General features: G+C 45.1%; 1 protein-coding gene across 6 annotated transcripts in view; it reads right to left on the bottom strand.

Annotated features, from left to right (window-relative positions):
* Positions 1 to 2,857: 2,857 nt before the first annotated feature.
* rab27a (RAB27A, member RAS oncogene family) overlaps positions 2,858 to 17,575 on the bottom strand; it is a 121,568-nt gene continuing 106,850 nt past the window's right edge. For all 6 annotated transcript variants that reach the window (XM_078530356.1, XM_078530353.1, XM_078530354.1 and 3 more), the window contains one exon: positions 2,858 to 4,188. In XM_078530356.1, the coding sequence (XP_078386482.1) occupies positions 3,987 to 4,188 (202 nt within the window). In that variant the 3' untranslated portion in view covers positions 2,858 to 3,986. The remainder of the gene's footprint in view (positions 4,189 to 17,575) is intronic.

Raw genomic sequence — 17,575 nt, 5'->3', positions numbered from 1 at the left:
AATGGATTATAGCCATGTTTATTAACTTGAATAAATTGAAGGTTAGGACATAGGAATTCCTATCAGACTTGGACAAATAGACTTAGGGCTACATATTACCAGGAGGCGAAGGTTGTGGAGGGGAGGGGGTGGTGGGGTGGGGTGGAGGTGGAGGCAGAACGGTTCACACCCAGCCCCCACCCCCAGGAAGCAAATTTGACATGAAATCAACTCGCCGCACAACCATAACACACTGCTGCTGGGCTAAATAGCCTCCCAGTGGGACTTCCAGCCCTCGCTGGGAAGGAAGTCCCGAAAAGCACATTAGTGGTGCTGCCAGGACTGCAAGCAGCCCCAAGAGGGTGGCCCAATGGATCCTGGAGCAAAGCAAGTCCAGGGTATTATACAGGGAGGGTTGGGCCAGTTTAGGGAGGGGGTGAGGGGTGGTGCGTTTTGGTATGCAGGCAGGTAGGAAGGAGAGGACAGTGTATTAGCTTTGGGGGGAGAGGGGGCCTGTCCCTCGATGCACAAAGTGAACCCCCCACCCTGTAGATTGTACCCCCTTCCTTTTAAAAAATTTAATAAAAAACCTGCTTACTCTTGACAACTGCCCACGTCAACTGTATTATGGCATGGGCAGTGTATTATTGGGGTCAACTGGCTTGTTAACAAACTCAATTGATCATTTATTTAAATATGGCAGACAGGCTGCCAATTTCAACGCCCACTGACCTATCGTGTTATGGGGATCGACTCCAGGATGGGTGAGGTGGTTGTGGGGAGGGCACCCGACTGATTTTTAGGTGTTTCCACCCTCCCCCTCCACAGAAAAAAACACAGGGGCATGTAAAACCCAGACTTTACTGTACAACCACAGGTATTTAACCAAAAAAGAAAATGAGAAATTATGATCAGGAAATTTCACTTGAGCTGCAGTTCAATTAAAGCTGCTGTTTGGGGTCATCCAATAAAAGCCAACGTACATGGTTGACTGATACATTCTGACTTCATCCCCAATACTTGTGAATTCCTGTAGCATTCATTGAATTACTTCTTGCTCTTGGTCAATAATTCCTTTTATCATATGGCTGAAATGTTACACTTAAGTCTTGGTTAAAAAAATTGCCCAGAATTCACTGCAATGACAATATTGGCAACTGGATATCATAAATTAAACTGCTGTACCGCCTGAACTTCCAGTGGAAAATGTACACCATAACTTACAGGAAAAATGACAATACATCAAGGTTGAAAAATTTCAGCCCAATTTATGTATTTAGATTTTGCAGTAAGTTACTAAAAGACAAACAGGAATAAATCTTGGCAATAAGAACAGTCATTAGGAAAGAAGCAGTATCACCTTTCTAATCCTATGGCTGGAACTTTGGATGTTATGAAGAGTGCTGTACTTTACCCACGATGTAACCAATTTCAGAATCAATGCAATGCAGTCACCCAAAAAGCAATTTTCAGTGTTTCTAGGATAACCCTCTTTCTTCCCCATCCTCCACTCCCAACTCAGCCAATGATAGTATAAATATTCACATTAAATTTCCAAAGATGTAGGCTCTGCTTTGATTCAGAAAATTCAGATAACACCTGTAGTATAGTGCCTGGAAGCAATATTGGCTCTTTTGAAGCACATTCCTGTTATAATTCCTGTATACTCAGCCTACCAGCACCATTCTGCAATGATTTAAGTAGCGGCAGTAATTTCAGATTTCTTTCATTCGGCAAACTCAATCCATCCATTAATTTTAATAGCAAGTAGAACTATATTAGTTGTTTACTACCAGCAACAACAGAGTGGGCAGAGGATATTATGGAGTGCTGCAAGTCAGTTGAAGTTTCTTCTATCATAGCTGGCTGGGGCTTGTGGATCATAAACCTGGCTCTGCACAGGGGGTGCCATTGTAACAACACAAATCTCTTAAGAAATTCCAGACCAATATCTAATGACAGAAAACACGCATCTTCAAACAATGATCTGGACAACTACTTCCGCTTGTTGAAAGTAGAGCATATTAATGGACAAATTATCCGGACAAATTGCATCAGGATTTGCCAATGACACTGGGACGCCATTATGAATCATCTTTCAATTAGTCTTTGAAGTCAGCTGAAAGAACAAAAACAGGGTGTGGTGTTGAAATGAAAGCAAAATACCGCGGATGCTGGAAATCTGAAATAAAAGAGAAAATGCTGGAAAAACTCAGCAGGTCCGGCCGCAGCTGTGGAGGGAGAAACAGAGTTGACGTTTCAAGTCTGTATGACTTCTTCAGGGTGGTGTTGAAATATCATGCTGCTGGTCATGTCGGAATGAAAAGGTGTTCTAGTTTTTATCCCCTAATAGTTTCAAAAAGAAATGGTCGACAGAAACATTTTGAAATGAACATTTCCAGTAATTTAATTGAATATATTCACAAATTTATCTTTTTTCCAATAATAAAATTCAAAGCAATTTAACCTCAGTTGTTCCTGACCTTTACCGATCTGTTTATGTGAAAATGGTGTTCCATTCAGCCAAACACTATTCTCCGTATAATGCAATTGAGGATATCGTCATTAGGTCCTCAAATGTGCAACTTGTGCTGAAGTAGCAATTGATTTGACTACATCAGTTAACACATTAATATGTAAGATTTGAGCAAGGGCAACAAAATGACTGGAAGAAAAACATGGTTATAATAGCTACTCATCCTGTGAATATTATAGTTCGCTCGCAACCAGGGACAGTCATTGTATCGCACAATGATACAGAGTAAAGGAGGCAGCATGAAACCAAGGACTCAGTCCCATCCCTCTCGCCGTTTAATTCCATTGCAATCAGCTTCATTATGTCAATACCACCACTTCAAGCATGTACAAACCAAAACAGAACCTTAGAGGGGATTTTATTTTATTAGAAAGGATATTCTGAACGTATTTTCAGAACATGACTTTTCTTTAAAACAGCATTGTAAACAGATACATTGAGAAAAATACAATAATTTGTATCAAATCTAATTACATCTACATTCCAGAATCTTTTAATGCAATGGAAACAATTTAGTATTTCTGAAATTCTGAACTGAAGTACATATTGATTTGTCACACTGATTCATACTCCTCTGACTCATTTGCTAAAGTGCTCGCTGACTTTCATTTCAGTAACCCAACATGTATCAAATCAACTCAAATACCTCAGCAAATAAAAAGTTTATTTAAAAAAAAAGGGAAATCATGTTTTCATCGAATAAGAGGAGTTCATTAAATAAAGTCCTAATCTTTCAATCATGTATTTGGCAGGTTTTAGACAATTTGGCATCACTCCAGTGTAAAAACTTGGCAATGCACCAGTAATAGTTTGGGCACATACCTGTAATGAAGTTAAACAAATTTTCAAAAAAAAAAATAGAAATCCTAATACACTATTTGTGTGTTGATGGATGTATTGCTCTAATCACAAGATTCGGAAGTTGGCGCTGAAACCATTAAAAATGAATCAGCCACCAAGTGAGAAAGCTGGACTTTCAGAAGAAACCCCAATGTTTTAAAAAGGGAGAAAAAAGGAGACTATAAACATATAGATGTACCATGAAGACCCACGTAAAACGTGGGCTGTATAAGCAAAGATTGTGCATTGGGTGTTTGATTAGATTTTGGCTGTTGATTCTTACCATTTTGGGGTCCATATTATACTCATTAATTTTATGAAGTTCAACAGCCAAAGATGGCTTATCTGTCACTCATATTTGCAAGATCTCGTAACAGCCCATAATAAAACTACTGCTGATACTCAGCCTGCCCTGACCTCCTGTAGTAACAGAAGAGTACAGAATAATTCACACACAAGACATCAGTGACCTCTTGCATTTTTCTTTTAGATGGTTGGCAAATAAGTAATTAGTCCACTTTGTTCTCATTATACCAAAATATTAGTTTTGAGGGGGACAGCATGCAGTTGGTTTAAGAAAAAAAAAGTGTTTAGCTCAATTATTAACAAAAAGGTTTCCCCACAGGTCAATCTAGCAAGCACATTTGCTTTTATCCGGGTCCTCTGCATTTAGGTGTTCAGTGGAGCTGTGGCCATTGGACCTTACAACCCCTTCAGGTATCCAAGATTTGTCCACGCACCGTTCCATACGTTTCATGATGAGCTCCAACAGGGTTTCCACTGCCTTATTCACATTGGATGCCGTTGCTGCACTTGTTTCAAAGTAGGGTAGTCTGTGAAGAAAGCAGGTTGTCAACTAGGCATAAATGAAAAGAGACAAACTACAATATATTAAATTAATGGGTGCAGGACAATGATTAAATGCAAATGTAATACTAAAAACTTTAGACATTTTAATAAAACCAACCACATCACTATCAAACAAAACTCATTTAAGCTTTAATGTTGCTTAACTGCCTCAGAACATTAATTCATCCTTGCAGTACCATTATTTTGAAGGACTTTAAACTTATTAACAGCGCAAGACAATCAAACGTCAGTTATGAGGCTCAAGGTCATGAATGACCGTGACAAAAGCAGAAACAGTATCCAAACATTCTAGAGATATCTGCTCTCTCCCCCAAGAGTCAGGTTCATGAATTTTGATGTTACTCCCTCTACGTGAGTCACACTGTTATATAATGAGTCAATTCTTTGAAAGGTTAATAATGTATGCAAGTTTGTAAAATAGGAAAAGTAGACATTCAAATAAAATCTGACCCCATCAGGATTCTGTTTACTTCTTACCTTCTTAAGTAGAAGTGGTTGCTATCTCATTTGACTAATGTTTTGAAAATCAAATAAATTCTACACAATGTACTTTTTTGGATCTCAAAAGTAAAAGACAGCACCACAACTGGGTAATAGCTCTGGGGTACAAAGCACCCTCCTTCACATTTTTCCTTCCTTGTAAGAAATAGGCAGAAACTCAAACCACACTCACTAGTTGTTCATCAAGTTTCCAACTAAAGGCTGTTCTGAAATCAAGTACTGACCAGGTGAAGCGTTGATTGTTGGTTATCTGATGTATTTTTCAGATTGTGAACTTATCTTGTTTGTAAAGTAAATCTATTCATATTAGTCTGACAATACAGTCCAACAAAAGCAACTCTACCTCTGAATGAGCAACAGAAGAATATGGTGGATATATGTCCAGTATGTTATACAGTGGGGCAAACATTCAGATAAACTTGGGTGTACTTGCACAAGAAGCTCAAAGTTAGCATACAAGTGCAACAAGCAATCAGAAAGGCAGATGGCATGTTGCCTTTTATTGCAAGGATTCTGGAGAATAAAGATAAGGAAGTCTTGTTACAAATGTATACAGCTTTGGTAAGATCAGACCTGGCATTCTGTGTGGTCTCCATATCTATGGAAGGATACATTTGCCTTGGAGACATCACAGGGAAGGTTCACTAGATTGATTCCTTGGAGGAGAGGATTGTCCTCGAGAGAAGGTTATCCTATGAGGAGAGGCTGAATAAATTGCACTTATACTCTCTGGAGTTTAGAAAAATGAGAGGTGATTTAATCGGAACATACAAGATTCTAAAGGGGCTCGACAGGTAGACATTGAGGTTGTTTCCCCAGCTGGGGAACATGGGGGCCAGAATCAGGATAAGGAGTCAATCATTTAAGACAGATATGAGGAGAGATTTCTCCACTCAGAGGCAAATCTTTACAATTTGCTGCCCCAGAGAGCTGTGGATGTTCCATTGTTGAGCATTTTTCAAGACTGAAAGAGACAGATTTTTGATCTCTCAGGGAATAAAGGGATATGAGGAGCAAGCGGAATATGAAATTGAGGCACATGATCAACCATGTTTGTACTGAATTGCAGAGCAGGTTCAAGGGGCCGTTTGGACAACCCCTACTCCTATTATATTCTTAAAAAGGCTGATTACTGGACCTAAGGAATGGTATCTCATTCACAGCATGTGGTAGGATGCAAGCCTCAGTCCATGCAAGACCTCATCTGCTTATGGGAACTATTCTTTTTAATAGTAAACAACAGTAACTGTGTTAAGGGACACCCCAGTTTTAACTATTTTAATAATTATGATGACAATTGACTGAATTTTCCAGTCTGTAAATTTACTTGTAATTGTGCGTTTCCTTGGATAGATCAGAGGTTGCTTGCAATGGTTAGCACTCTAATGAACATATGGCATTTGACAATGGGCTTAATATCCTTCTTATTCAACTGCAGAACACATGTATACAATGCAATTCTGGGTCACAAAATAGTTCACAATTTCATCATGCATTTTCAATTGAAGGAAATCAATATAAGATATTCAAATCAGGAAAGAATCATTAGCCCCTTTTACTGATTCAGTGATAAACCCATCTTATTCGCCAGAACTACAGCAGTTTTAAATTCCTCATTCCTCTACCACGAGAGAAGTAACTGGGTCTTTTTATACTGCTTTTTTAATAAAAAGCATGTGTTGCTGAAGTGAAGACTCCTTCGAAAGCAGGAATTTCAGAAACAAGGGATTTATAAGACCACACACATTATAGATATTGCAGCTCTGACATTGTCATTTTCTACAAATCATACATTTCTAATGCAATTGGATACCTGAATAGTACAATGCAATCCAATTCAGCCCTCACCTCTGTCTCCAAAGAGATGTACCAGCTGGTGTAATATAACAGAATTTCTCCTGAATTCTGTGACAAGTAATATTATTTGGATGAGTATGGTGCGATTGAATATAGGTCTTCCATTGTTGTTCATTTCATTCCCTTCCCATTTACTCTTCCTTAATTCTTGATTAAAATTCACATCATTCCCACCTCCTACAAAGTGATTCAGTGCAACACACTAATTTTACAAATAAACCTTTGGCCCATTGGTGTGCGAAATCTAAAATTTCAGAAAAACAAATCCTAGCATTCAATAGATACCCATCAAATGGAGAGATGAGGATCTGAAAACATTGGCCTGTTGTCCTTCCACTTTTTCCATAATAGTAACACTTGTTTGCAGATCAATTATTATCCCCATCAAAATTGACAACCTACTTCTCATTGGGGTGCAGTTTTTGCTATCGCCATCTTATGCTGGGCAATGTGGCAAAGCAATTTAAAAAATAAATACAATGCAAAACTGCATAGGCAAAACCCATAAAGTGCTGACAAGGCATGTAATGCTCAAACAAGTGCTCCAGCCAGACCACTAATTATGCCTCACTGACCAGAACTGGAAAAAGGAAGAGATTCTAGAATTGGAGGCAGTTCAGAGAACAGCCATGGGATTGATCCCTCGAGGAAGGTCTTTCTGAATTGAATGAATGGATTTCTCCATCTATATTTATGATCAGTGGAGTACAAGTGCCCAAAGGGTTTTGTTAAAGCTTGTGCACTAAGTTCTGGTCTATACACAGTTGAAATAATCTATGGGATAGAGAGACAAAGCACTGAGGACATTTAAAATGCAGCTCAGTGCCATGAAATGTAAGTTAATGGCTTTGAGAGATGAGTTTCAAAGGGTTCAATGTGCATGACTCATCTTTTGACAATGATGTTCTTGGACAATTTGAGGGACGAGGCTTTCAAATCCTCTAAAGTCACTGGCAAGAATCTGTTCACAAAGAAATCTTCCAAATCTTTCCACCACCCCCCAAATCAACAACTGGTCGCACAATGGTGAAACCATTCTCAGGTTGCAAACCCCAACTTCTGATTAGCGAGCTTTTGCTTGTTTTGTATCAGAGCAAACCAATTAAGAGCCCGGGTCATGGCTCCCCAACCAACGAGGAGGGGTTTCTGTTTAAAGGGACCATGCCTTGATTCGGAAAAGCTCAGCAACACTTGGATGTTTGAAGCTGCAGCACCCACAGGGATGGAGAGATGACCTGAAGTGCTGCCCACCACAGCGCACACCACCCCCACCACGCCCCCAGCTGAAGGATCCAAGGGGTTGCAGCGAGCTGATGGGAGGGGGAAGGATAGCCTCTTTAACCAAGTAGGTGTGGGTGGAAACGGCCAAGGGTGTCAGTTGCTGAAGCATGTTCCCTCCATCATGGAGTCAGCTCACCTAGAGGATCCAGGACCTCCTCGGGGCATGACAGGAAAGTGGCGTAACATTTCCAGGTTCCAATCCTAATAATCTAACTTGCCCAGTGTTCTCCCGCACAGCACTCCTCAGGACAATACCTTGCAGTTCCACTCATTCCTTGTAGGCCCATCAGAGCTGCCAATACGTACGTTTGCCCTCCGCCAACCCTCAGTCACCCTCCATGAATAGTGGCCTTTCCTCCTCCACGCACAAGTCTTTACCAGTATTCACACCTCCCTGTTTTCTCTCCTTGCAGGATAAGAGAGCACGCAACTTGGTGAGAGGCAGAAGTGCGAGGTGAGAGAAGGCGAGTGGGTTGGTGGATGTCCAGTGGCAGATACTTTATCAGACACTGGCTATGTATGCCCACATGGTCCACTGAGGAAGCTGCAGAGGTCAGCAATGACTTGCTGAGAGAGCCTGAGCCACCCGAGGCTCTGGTGTTCAGAGATGTCAAGAGGGCTGCATCCCTGCCTGTAGACCTTCCAGCTGGATCTCGGTGGCCATTCTCTGCCCTATGGAGGGGGCATGTGGCTAAGGAGAAGACAGCTACTGCTGGTGTTGCAGTTGGCGGAGGTGTGGCTTCCGCTCTTGGCCCTCAGCAGAGCTGGCGATGGAGTTGCACCAGCTGTTCCTGTGCCACACTCGAGGCTGGAAGGAAGGAAGGTGCAGATGAAGGTGGATATAGCACCTTACAAAGCAGTTGGCACTCACCTGTCAAGCAGTGAATGCACTCTCTGGCAGAAGGAGTGCTTTGCACAGCAGCCTCTCACCTTGCCATGGCTGGAGCTCTGACCATGGCCTTCACCTCCTGCCAGTTTCACTCAGGAAGTTCCTCCCACTGCGCTCTCACCTGCTCCAATTGTCTGGGTTGCAGACACCGTGTGGAACTGCACTGTTGGCAAATGAGGGAATCCATGCGCAAACAAACAAATAAAATCTTTTCCCTTAAGCACCCCAACCGGCTTCCTACCTCAGTCACAGGGATAGCGCGCTGCACTCCCAACACCATCACCCCTTATGCCGGGGAGGGCTGGAAGGGGGTGGGATCACGTCAAGACCCTGACCTAAAGTCTACAATTTTCCAGCCCCCAAAACCCACCCCTACCCGGTCTGTTTGAATTGTGATGTTACAGCCCCACAAGATGCAACATGAGGTTACATACTGGAACCAGATTTGATAAGCAGGACATTTTAAGCCACAAGAGACAGCGGGTTTAATCTTTTGGTTTCACAAGCTGCTATTGATGTTCCTGCCTGCACTCTGATGCTGTCACAACAAGAAGTCAGATTCATGGAAGCGTGTGTAAAAAAAAAGTCATTTAGAAATATTTCCAATACTGACAAAACCATCAATTTAGGCTCAGTTAGAATTAACTGTCCACAGTGGGCAATGAAAGCTACTCATTCTGATCTGTAAGCTGTTCATCTAACATGGGCATCAAAATCCGGGGGTGGGGGTAATGTGACTGGATTGAAATGCAGAGGCCCAGGCTAATGCCCTGGTGACACGAGTTCAAATCCCACCATTGGCAATTGTCGTAAAAACCCATCTTTAGGGAAGGAAATCTGCCATCCTTACCTGGTCTGGCTTACATGCGACTCCAGACCCACAACAAAGTGATCGATTCTTAAATGCCCTCTGAAATGGCCTAGCAGTTGTATCAAAACGCTACATCTAGATGATGCTTTTGAGAGAATATACAAATCCTCCAGCTGGTGTGGCAATTTTGCAATGGGTTTCTCTCTGATAGCTCCCACTTCCTGTGATATTGGCACTGCCCCATCTCAATCGGCTTCCCTCTCACATTAGGTCCTTTCTTGTATCAGATTGTACACACCACCCTCCTTCCCTTTCTATGATTCCCTATTCTACACAACTATGCACAACTCTGCAAATGAGCATCAATTTCCTTCACCTTAAGGTCAAAAACCCATTTGTTTCGTGTCATGTCAGATTTTGTTTTTCCTGGAGGGCACAACTACAGGGGAGCGAGAAAATAAAGGGAGCATATATCGAAGAATGAAAACACTCAGCTAACAACAAGAAAGAAAAATCCTTCCACTGATAATTACTCCTGGGGTTACTAAGTCCATATTGAATAAATAGGAATATCTTCCTTCTTAACAATTCAAGGCTTCAGATTGAAAATTTACATTTGTTCATTTTCAACCTTTCAGACAGTGATCATTCCAGGCCAAGTAGTCTTAGAAAAAAATTTTTAGGACAATTCAGCAAATTTCTCAATCTTCAGGAAGCACTCAAATATGCCACTCACATTCCTTGGTAATTGTAGTTGTAATATATGAGAAACAGACACACAGACACTGCATGATGGCAATTTCTGATTTAACTAAAGCTATAACATCCTGCTTTGCAGAGGAAAAAAACTGCATACAATTAAAGCAACTGTTGAAGTTAAAAAACCACAATTGGATTACTGGTGAGTAATAGCTAGTTTGCAACTTTGGTCCTTTATTAAACATCCTGAACGAACCACATACTTTCTCTGTACCAAAATCTTTGCACCCCCACAAAAGGTGCCCAGTTCGTGAGAATGTTTTCCAAGGTCTCCAGGTTAGTGGCATGACTGGTCACGTCACAAGGACACATTATTAAAAGGAGAGGGAGACAGGAGGAATCAGACAAATTCATTGAAGGGGAGATTCTTCAACATTTGGCTAGGAGGCCTATCCAGCTGGGACATAGTAAGATCTCGGCCTTTTGGCTAAGATCAATTGTAGTCGTGAAGCGATGGCTATAACCAGTCGAGCCCCATACCATGGGGTACCTAACACCGTTCGGGTGATGGTGAAAGACAGCGAAGGAGGAGCACCCATGGATCGGGCATTCTTCATCAAGCGGATCCTGTTAAAGGCGTGTGGATTTGAAGCGGAGGAGATCTACTCCCTGCAAGACTTCCCCAGCGCTGGATGTTTCAACGTGACTTTCAAGCGAGTGGCAGCTTGCGTCAAGTTCCTGAAGGTGTTCGAGGAGAAGAGACACCAGCTGGAGATGAAGATCCTGACGGTGGAGCCGCTCTTTGCTCTGCTGTTGCAACGGGGCCGTGTGGTGATGGTGCATCTCTACAACCCCCACGTCCCTGTCGCCGACGTGTTCACCTTCCTCACCAGGTACGTCGACAAGGTTGGGAGCTGCACCGAGGTTAGAGACGCCTTCGGGATTTGGACATGCAAACGCCAGGTAAAGGTCACGTTCAAGACCGACGGTAAGGGAGCCACCTTCCATTCTCCTTCCAGATTCGCTATCAGGAGAAGCCGTGGCTACCTTGTCTACGCTGGGCAGCCCAAGCTTTGTCGCTCATGCAGCAAGTCTGGTCATGTGGCGGCCAACTGCAGCGCCTCCCTCTGCAAGAACTGCAAACAGGAAGGGCACCAGACAAAGGACTGCAAACAGACTAAGTGCTGCAACCTGTGTGGCGAGGCAGATCACCTCTACAGGACCTGCCCCAAACGCTGCCTCACTTATGCACGGGCAGCCAAAGCCAACGAGGGGGAAGCAGAAGAAATGCTTCGTGGCACTACTACCAAGGACACTTGCAACACTCCAACCACCATGGCCCCCAGTGAGAACAACGGGACAAAGGAGGACACAGAGAGAGACAAGGTGGAGGAAAAGATTGAGGCAGCAGACAGCCAATCAACAGCACTGTCCCCTGAACCTCCAACTCCTCAGGAGAGCGAATCAATGGAGGAGGAGGAGGCAGCAGTGGAAAAGCAGCAGGGGGAGTGGCAGCTGGTGAAGAGAGCCAAAAGGAAGAAGGGGCTAAGAAGGGACCAAGCCACTTCCCAGACAAGTGGCAAGAGGCATCTCCCATCCGACACGGATGACAAGGGTAGCTGCTCTTCGGACGAAGAAGTGCCAGGGCGGCACCTACAGAAGAAGCGGCAAAGCTCTAGGGAGTTGGAGGATGAGACACCCGAGCTCCAGAACATTGGAGACAATGAGGAGAGCAGCGCACCCCAACTTTGCCCACAACCCGAAGAGGCCAGTGCACCACAGCCCCAGGAATCTGGGAGCAGTGAGGCGCTCAGCGCACCCCAGCTCCGGGAAGCCGGGAGCAGCAACGCCCCAGAGGGGGAGAGGATTGGAGAGACTTTTCCAACAGAGGACATTTCAAATCCTGTTCTCTGCACGGACCCCCAGATGCCACCTGAGCAGAACTTTGCCAATGGGGAGGTTCAGGACAGTTTCCTCAGCCCATCCAAAGTGAGGCAATTTGTGAACACTATGGGTATGCAGGAGCAGACCAAAGGTCTGGGACTCTCAGAGGTAACAGGTTTGGTAAGAGACTAAATGCTTTAAAATGGGTGCAAAGATTGTATCCATAAATGTGCGTAGCATTAAATCTACTACGCGATGTGTTGCGACCTTGGGCTACCTTGCCAAGGTCAAAGCTGACCTGTTGTTTGTACAGGAGTGTGCGATACCGCACCTCAGCTCCTACAGGCAATGCTCACGATGGTGGTCCCATGGGCCATCGATCTGGTCGGGAGGAAACGACTCTCGTTCCTCCGGCCTGGGTATTCTGCTGCAGGGAGGCAACTTCACCGTCTCCGAGGTTAAGGAAGTGGTGGGCGGGCGCCTCCTCGTAGCAGACGTAATGTACAAGAACGCTCCACTCCGGTTAATTAACGTGTACGCCCCGTCACAAGGGGCCGAGTGGCTGGAGGTTTTTCAGCAGCTCCCACTGCTGCTGGCGACCTCCAGGCCGGTCATTCTGGGCGGTCACTTCAACTGCATCATCGATGCGGCTGGACGATCCAGCAGGGCCGACAGCAGATTGGACACTACGTCCAGATCCCTGATGGAACCAGTTAAGGATGCCAAGCTCCACGACATCTTCAACAACCCTGCAGACGGAGCGCAGCGTAGATACACCTGGTCGCGGCCAGAAGGGTCCATCCGTTCCAGGATAGACTTCCTGTTTGTGTCTCGTGTGTTCGCAGTCAGATCCACCGACGTCAAGCCGGTGTTCTTCTCTGACCACTGCCTCCTACTGGCTGACTGTCACTTAGAGGAAGACCAGAGGGTGGGCAGGGGGGGCATGGAAGCTAAACGTGCAACTGCTGACCCCAGAGAACATTGAGGAGCTCAAGAGGGATTACAAAGGTTTGAGAACCGTGAAACCCCTCTTTGAGTCCCTGACACACTGGTGGGAAGCGACCAAGGGAAACATCAAGAGGTTTTTCATCCTCAAAGGCTAGAAAGGAAGAGAGGGAAATGTCCCGACTCCAGAAAAACATGCAGAACCTGCTCCGGCTACAATCGATGGGGGTCGATGTCAAGGAGGAACTCCAAGAGGTGAAGAGCCAGCAAGCCTCGCTCTTTGCCTCGGAGGCCTCCAAGATCATCTTCCGGTCCAGAGTCCGCTCCGTGGAGCAGGATGAGACGTACTCACGTTTCTTCTTCCAAAAGGTACACAGAGAGAGCTCTGTGATCAGCAGCCTGAAGGAAGAAGACGGCTCAGTAAAGTCATCACAGTCCGACATTTTGAGGATCAGCAAATCCTTTTATGCCGGATTGTATGACGTGAAGCCCACGGACAGCACGGCTTCCCAGTCCTTCCTGTCCTCTATCACGGAGGTCTTAGACGACAGTACACGGGAGAGCCTGGACAAACCGCTAACTCCTGACGAACTGACTAAGGCCCTTGAGTCCTTCGAGAAGAGTAAAACTCCCGGAAGCGATGGCTTGCCGGCGGAGTTGTATTCGGCTCTGTGGGACTTGATCGGCCCAGACCTGCTAGGAGTGTACGAGAGTATGCTCCTGGCCGGCAGCATGTCAGAATCCATGAGGAAAGGCATCATCACCCTCATCTACAAGCACAAGGGGGAAAGGGAGGAAATTAGAAATTGGCGACCTGTTGAATGTGGACTATAAGATTCTGTCCAAGGTCATCGCCAATCGGATCAAGTCCGCTCTGGAATTGGTGATCCACCCTGACCAGACCTGCACTGTGCCGGGCAGGAAGATCTCTGACAGCCTCGCGCTGCTCAGGGATACGATTGCCTATGTGCAGGACAGGGGTGTGGATACCTGCCTCATCAGCCTGGATCAGGAGAAGGCCTTTGACAGAATATCGCACACCTACATGGTGGATGTGCTCTCCAAAATGGGGTTTGGGGAGGGAATTCGCAATTGGATCCAACTGCTCTACACTAACATCAGTAGCACAGTCTCAATCAATGGGTGGGAAACAGATAGCTTTCCGATTAAATCTGGAGTAGGACAGGGCTGCCTTCTCTCCCCTGTCCTGTTTGTGTGTTGCATAGAACCCTTTGCTGAATCCGTCAGGAAGGATCCGGGCATAAGAGGAGTGACGATCCAGGCAGTGGAGGCACTCAGGTCAAAGCCTCCCTGTACATGGACGATGTCACCGTCTTCTGCTCCGATCCACTGTCGGTGCGCAGACTGATCCACATCTGCGACCAGTTCGAACTGGCCTCGGGAGCCAAGGTAAATTGTGGGAAGAGCGAGGCCATGTTCTTTGGGAACTGGGCTGACCAATCCTTTGTCCCCTTCACCATCACCATCAGGGCTGACGGCCTGAAGGTGTTGGGGATATGGTTCGGAGGGACCGGGGCATGCGTTAGAAACCGGAAGGAGCGAGTATCTATGGTGAAAAGAAAACTGGGCCTGTGGGGGCAACGCTCCCTCTCCATTGCGGGTAAGAACCTGGTCATCAGGTGTGAGGCACTCTCGCTGTTGCTGTACGTGGCGCAGGTCTGGCCCATTCCACACTCCTGCATGGTGGCGATCACCCGAGCCTTCTTTCGCTTTATCTGGAGGTCGAAAATGGATCGTGTCCGCAGGGATGCGATGTATAAGCTTCTAGATAAAGGGGGAAAAAACATGCCCAACATCGCCCTCATACTGATGGCCACCTTTGTGTGCGGCTGCATCAAGCTGTGCATAGACCCTCGGTACACAAACACCAAGTGTAACTACGTGCTGAGGTTTTACCTGTCCCCGGTGTTGCGAAGGATGGGTCTGGCCACGCTGCCGCGGAACGCTTCAAGTAGTTGGACCGTGCCGTACCACCTGTCCCTCGTGGAAAAATTTATGCAGAGAAACACCTTTGACCACAAGTCCATCAGGCAGTGGTCGGCATGTAACGTCTTAGAGGCCCTGTGGGAAAAGGAGAGGATGGATCCTGTTGGATGGTTCCCCGAGCAGACTGTCAAAGTCATTTGGCAGAATGCCTCATCGCCAGAACTTTCCAACAAGCACCAAGACGTAGCTTGGCTGGTGGTGAGAAAGGCCCTGCCCGTCAGATCCTTCCTACATGCCAGGAGTCTCACCCCCTCTGCACGTTGCCCTTGAGGTGGCTGTGGTGGGGATGAGACCATTGTTCATCTCCTTGTGGATTGTGCTTTTGCAAAGAAGGTCGGGAGAGAGATGCAGTGGTTTCTGTCGAGGTTCATCCTGAGCAGTTCTGTGACACAGGACTCTGTGCTCTACGGGCTGTTCCCAGGGATACACACCGAGACAAACATCAACTGCAGCTGGAGGATCATCAACTCGGTGAAAGACGCTCTTTGGTCTGCCCGAAACTTGTTGGTCTTCCAGCGCAAAGAGTTGTCCCCGACCGAGTGTTGCAGACTGGCACATTCCAAGGTCCAGGACCACGTGCTGAGGGACGCACTAAAGCTTGGGGCAGCTGCCGCAAAGGCGCAATGGGGAAAGGTCGCTGTCTAAGACCTTTCTGCCATAGTGCACCGAGAGACTGGGAATTGTATAGACCCCTCTGGCTGTACGGCTCACAATGAATGTATGCGTTGAATACTAATTGTATTATAATTGTATTGAAGCACCTCAGAGTGCAACATGATGTATGTTGATAACTCCAATACCATTGTCTGATTGTCTGCATTGACCATATTGAAATGATTGTAATATTCATTGATTGTATTGATGCACCTCGTGATACATGTGTAAAAGTTGAATCTGATTGTACTTTTGTGATGGTGATTTTGAAATGTTTTGGAATGTTCTTCCAGATATTTTATGAATAAAGTATATTTTTCAAAGAAAAAGTAAGCTCCAAAGCAGAAATGACAGGATGGTTTCCACACCAAAACCTGGTCAGCGCTCCTGTTTCTAAATCATTGCCCAGGGGTTTGCCAGGAGTGTTTTTTTTTTGGAAAACTGTCTGGTGCAAGAATCTTGAAAGTGGTCTCATTTGGAAATTCTGTGCTTTTTACAAACCTTTCCAAGTTAACACAATAGGAACGCAACGAGAAAAAAGTAATTTGTTCCCCACTTCCTCAGTTATGTGTTAACCTTGCTCAGACAGAACATACAGAAATGGAATACATTTCAAGACAAAACATTCAGATCCGAGGTCACATTCAAGCCAGGATAAATCTTATCTAGGGACCATGAAATTGTTTTATTTTTAAATGCAACTCCAACCTTGACTAACGCATTTAGATGGCGCCATGGAGATGTTATTCAATATTGTAGAGTCACCTCGTGCTACAGCAAATTTTGTAATGTTGGATCACCTCAACTCTCCAAAAAGAAACTTAAATCATTTCAGTTTCACACAAAAAAAATCTCTTTTGAAGTTTCTTCAATCGTGGGCCTTTATATTAATCCAGAAAAATGGAAACTAAGTACAAGGTGTTTAGAAAGTCCTTGTGCAAATTTAAAATTCAATAACTTTGGATGTACACATAATAGAAGCAATGTGTAAATGACAAATGAAAGCATAATTCATTAACATTAAAAAAAAACTTTGGCCCAGAACTTCCATGGAGTGGCAATCACCGTCGGACTGCCTCTCTGCTCCTTTCTAGTTACCCAAGTTGGGAGGTGCACATTTCTCGCCTGACCTTCCGACCCGGGCCTGGTGAGAAACGTACAGCGCAGCAGCTCCGGACTCCTTCCCATTCAGGGCAGCAGCATTGGGGGGGAAGGGAAAACCACCCCCCATTTTACAACACTAGCTGCCGTAAAGGGGGTAAGTTTAAAGATCCCAGCCACTTTGACAGAAGAGAAGGTAAGGGTGTAAGGTAAGTGGGTAGGAGGGGTCTGGGAGGAGTAGTTAGGGGGTTGGGAGGTGAGTCAGGAGCTCCGGTGGGTAGGTCAGTACCATAGTTACCCAGGAGTTAGAGGTGGTTTTAATCCTAACATTTCCTGGGTAAGAATTCTGCTAAGACAGTCGGAACTATCTGAAGCTTGATTTAAATTGGAGCTCGGATGGTTCCTGGTGCAGGGTAATTGCTCATCGGAAGTTTAAAAGCTTCCCAGGCAGTTTCCGTGAAGTCCTTGCCTGGGGACTTCAAGGGAGTCCCCCAACGCACCTTCTCAGGTACCTCCCGGGTATGACTACCCACCCCCGCCGCCCCCCAACCTGGAACAGAAGTTCTGGACCAATATGTTGTTGTTAACACGGTTAATATTCAGAAAAATCCCTCAGGAGCAGCTGAAGAACATTTTCAACAAGTTGGAAAAATTGATTGAAGGATAGTGGGTATACTGAAGCCTAGGAATTTGAACCGTATTGTGTTAAATCTTTATCAAT

This window comes from Cetorhinus maximus, chromosome 26 (assembly GCF_964194155.1).
Source record: "Cetorhinus maximus chromosome 26, sCetMax3.hap1.1, whole genome shotgun sequence".
NCBI lineage: Eukaryota > Metazoa > Chordata > Chondrichthyes > Lamniformes > Cetorhinidae > Cetorhinus > Cetorhinus maximus.
The sequence above is the reverse complement of the archived record's forward strand: the minus strand, read 5'-3'. Positions and strand labels throughout refer to the sequence as shown.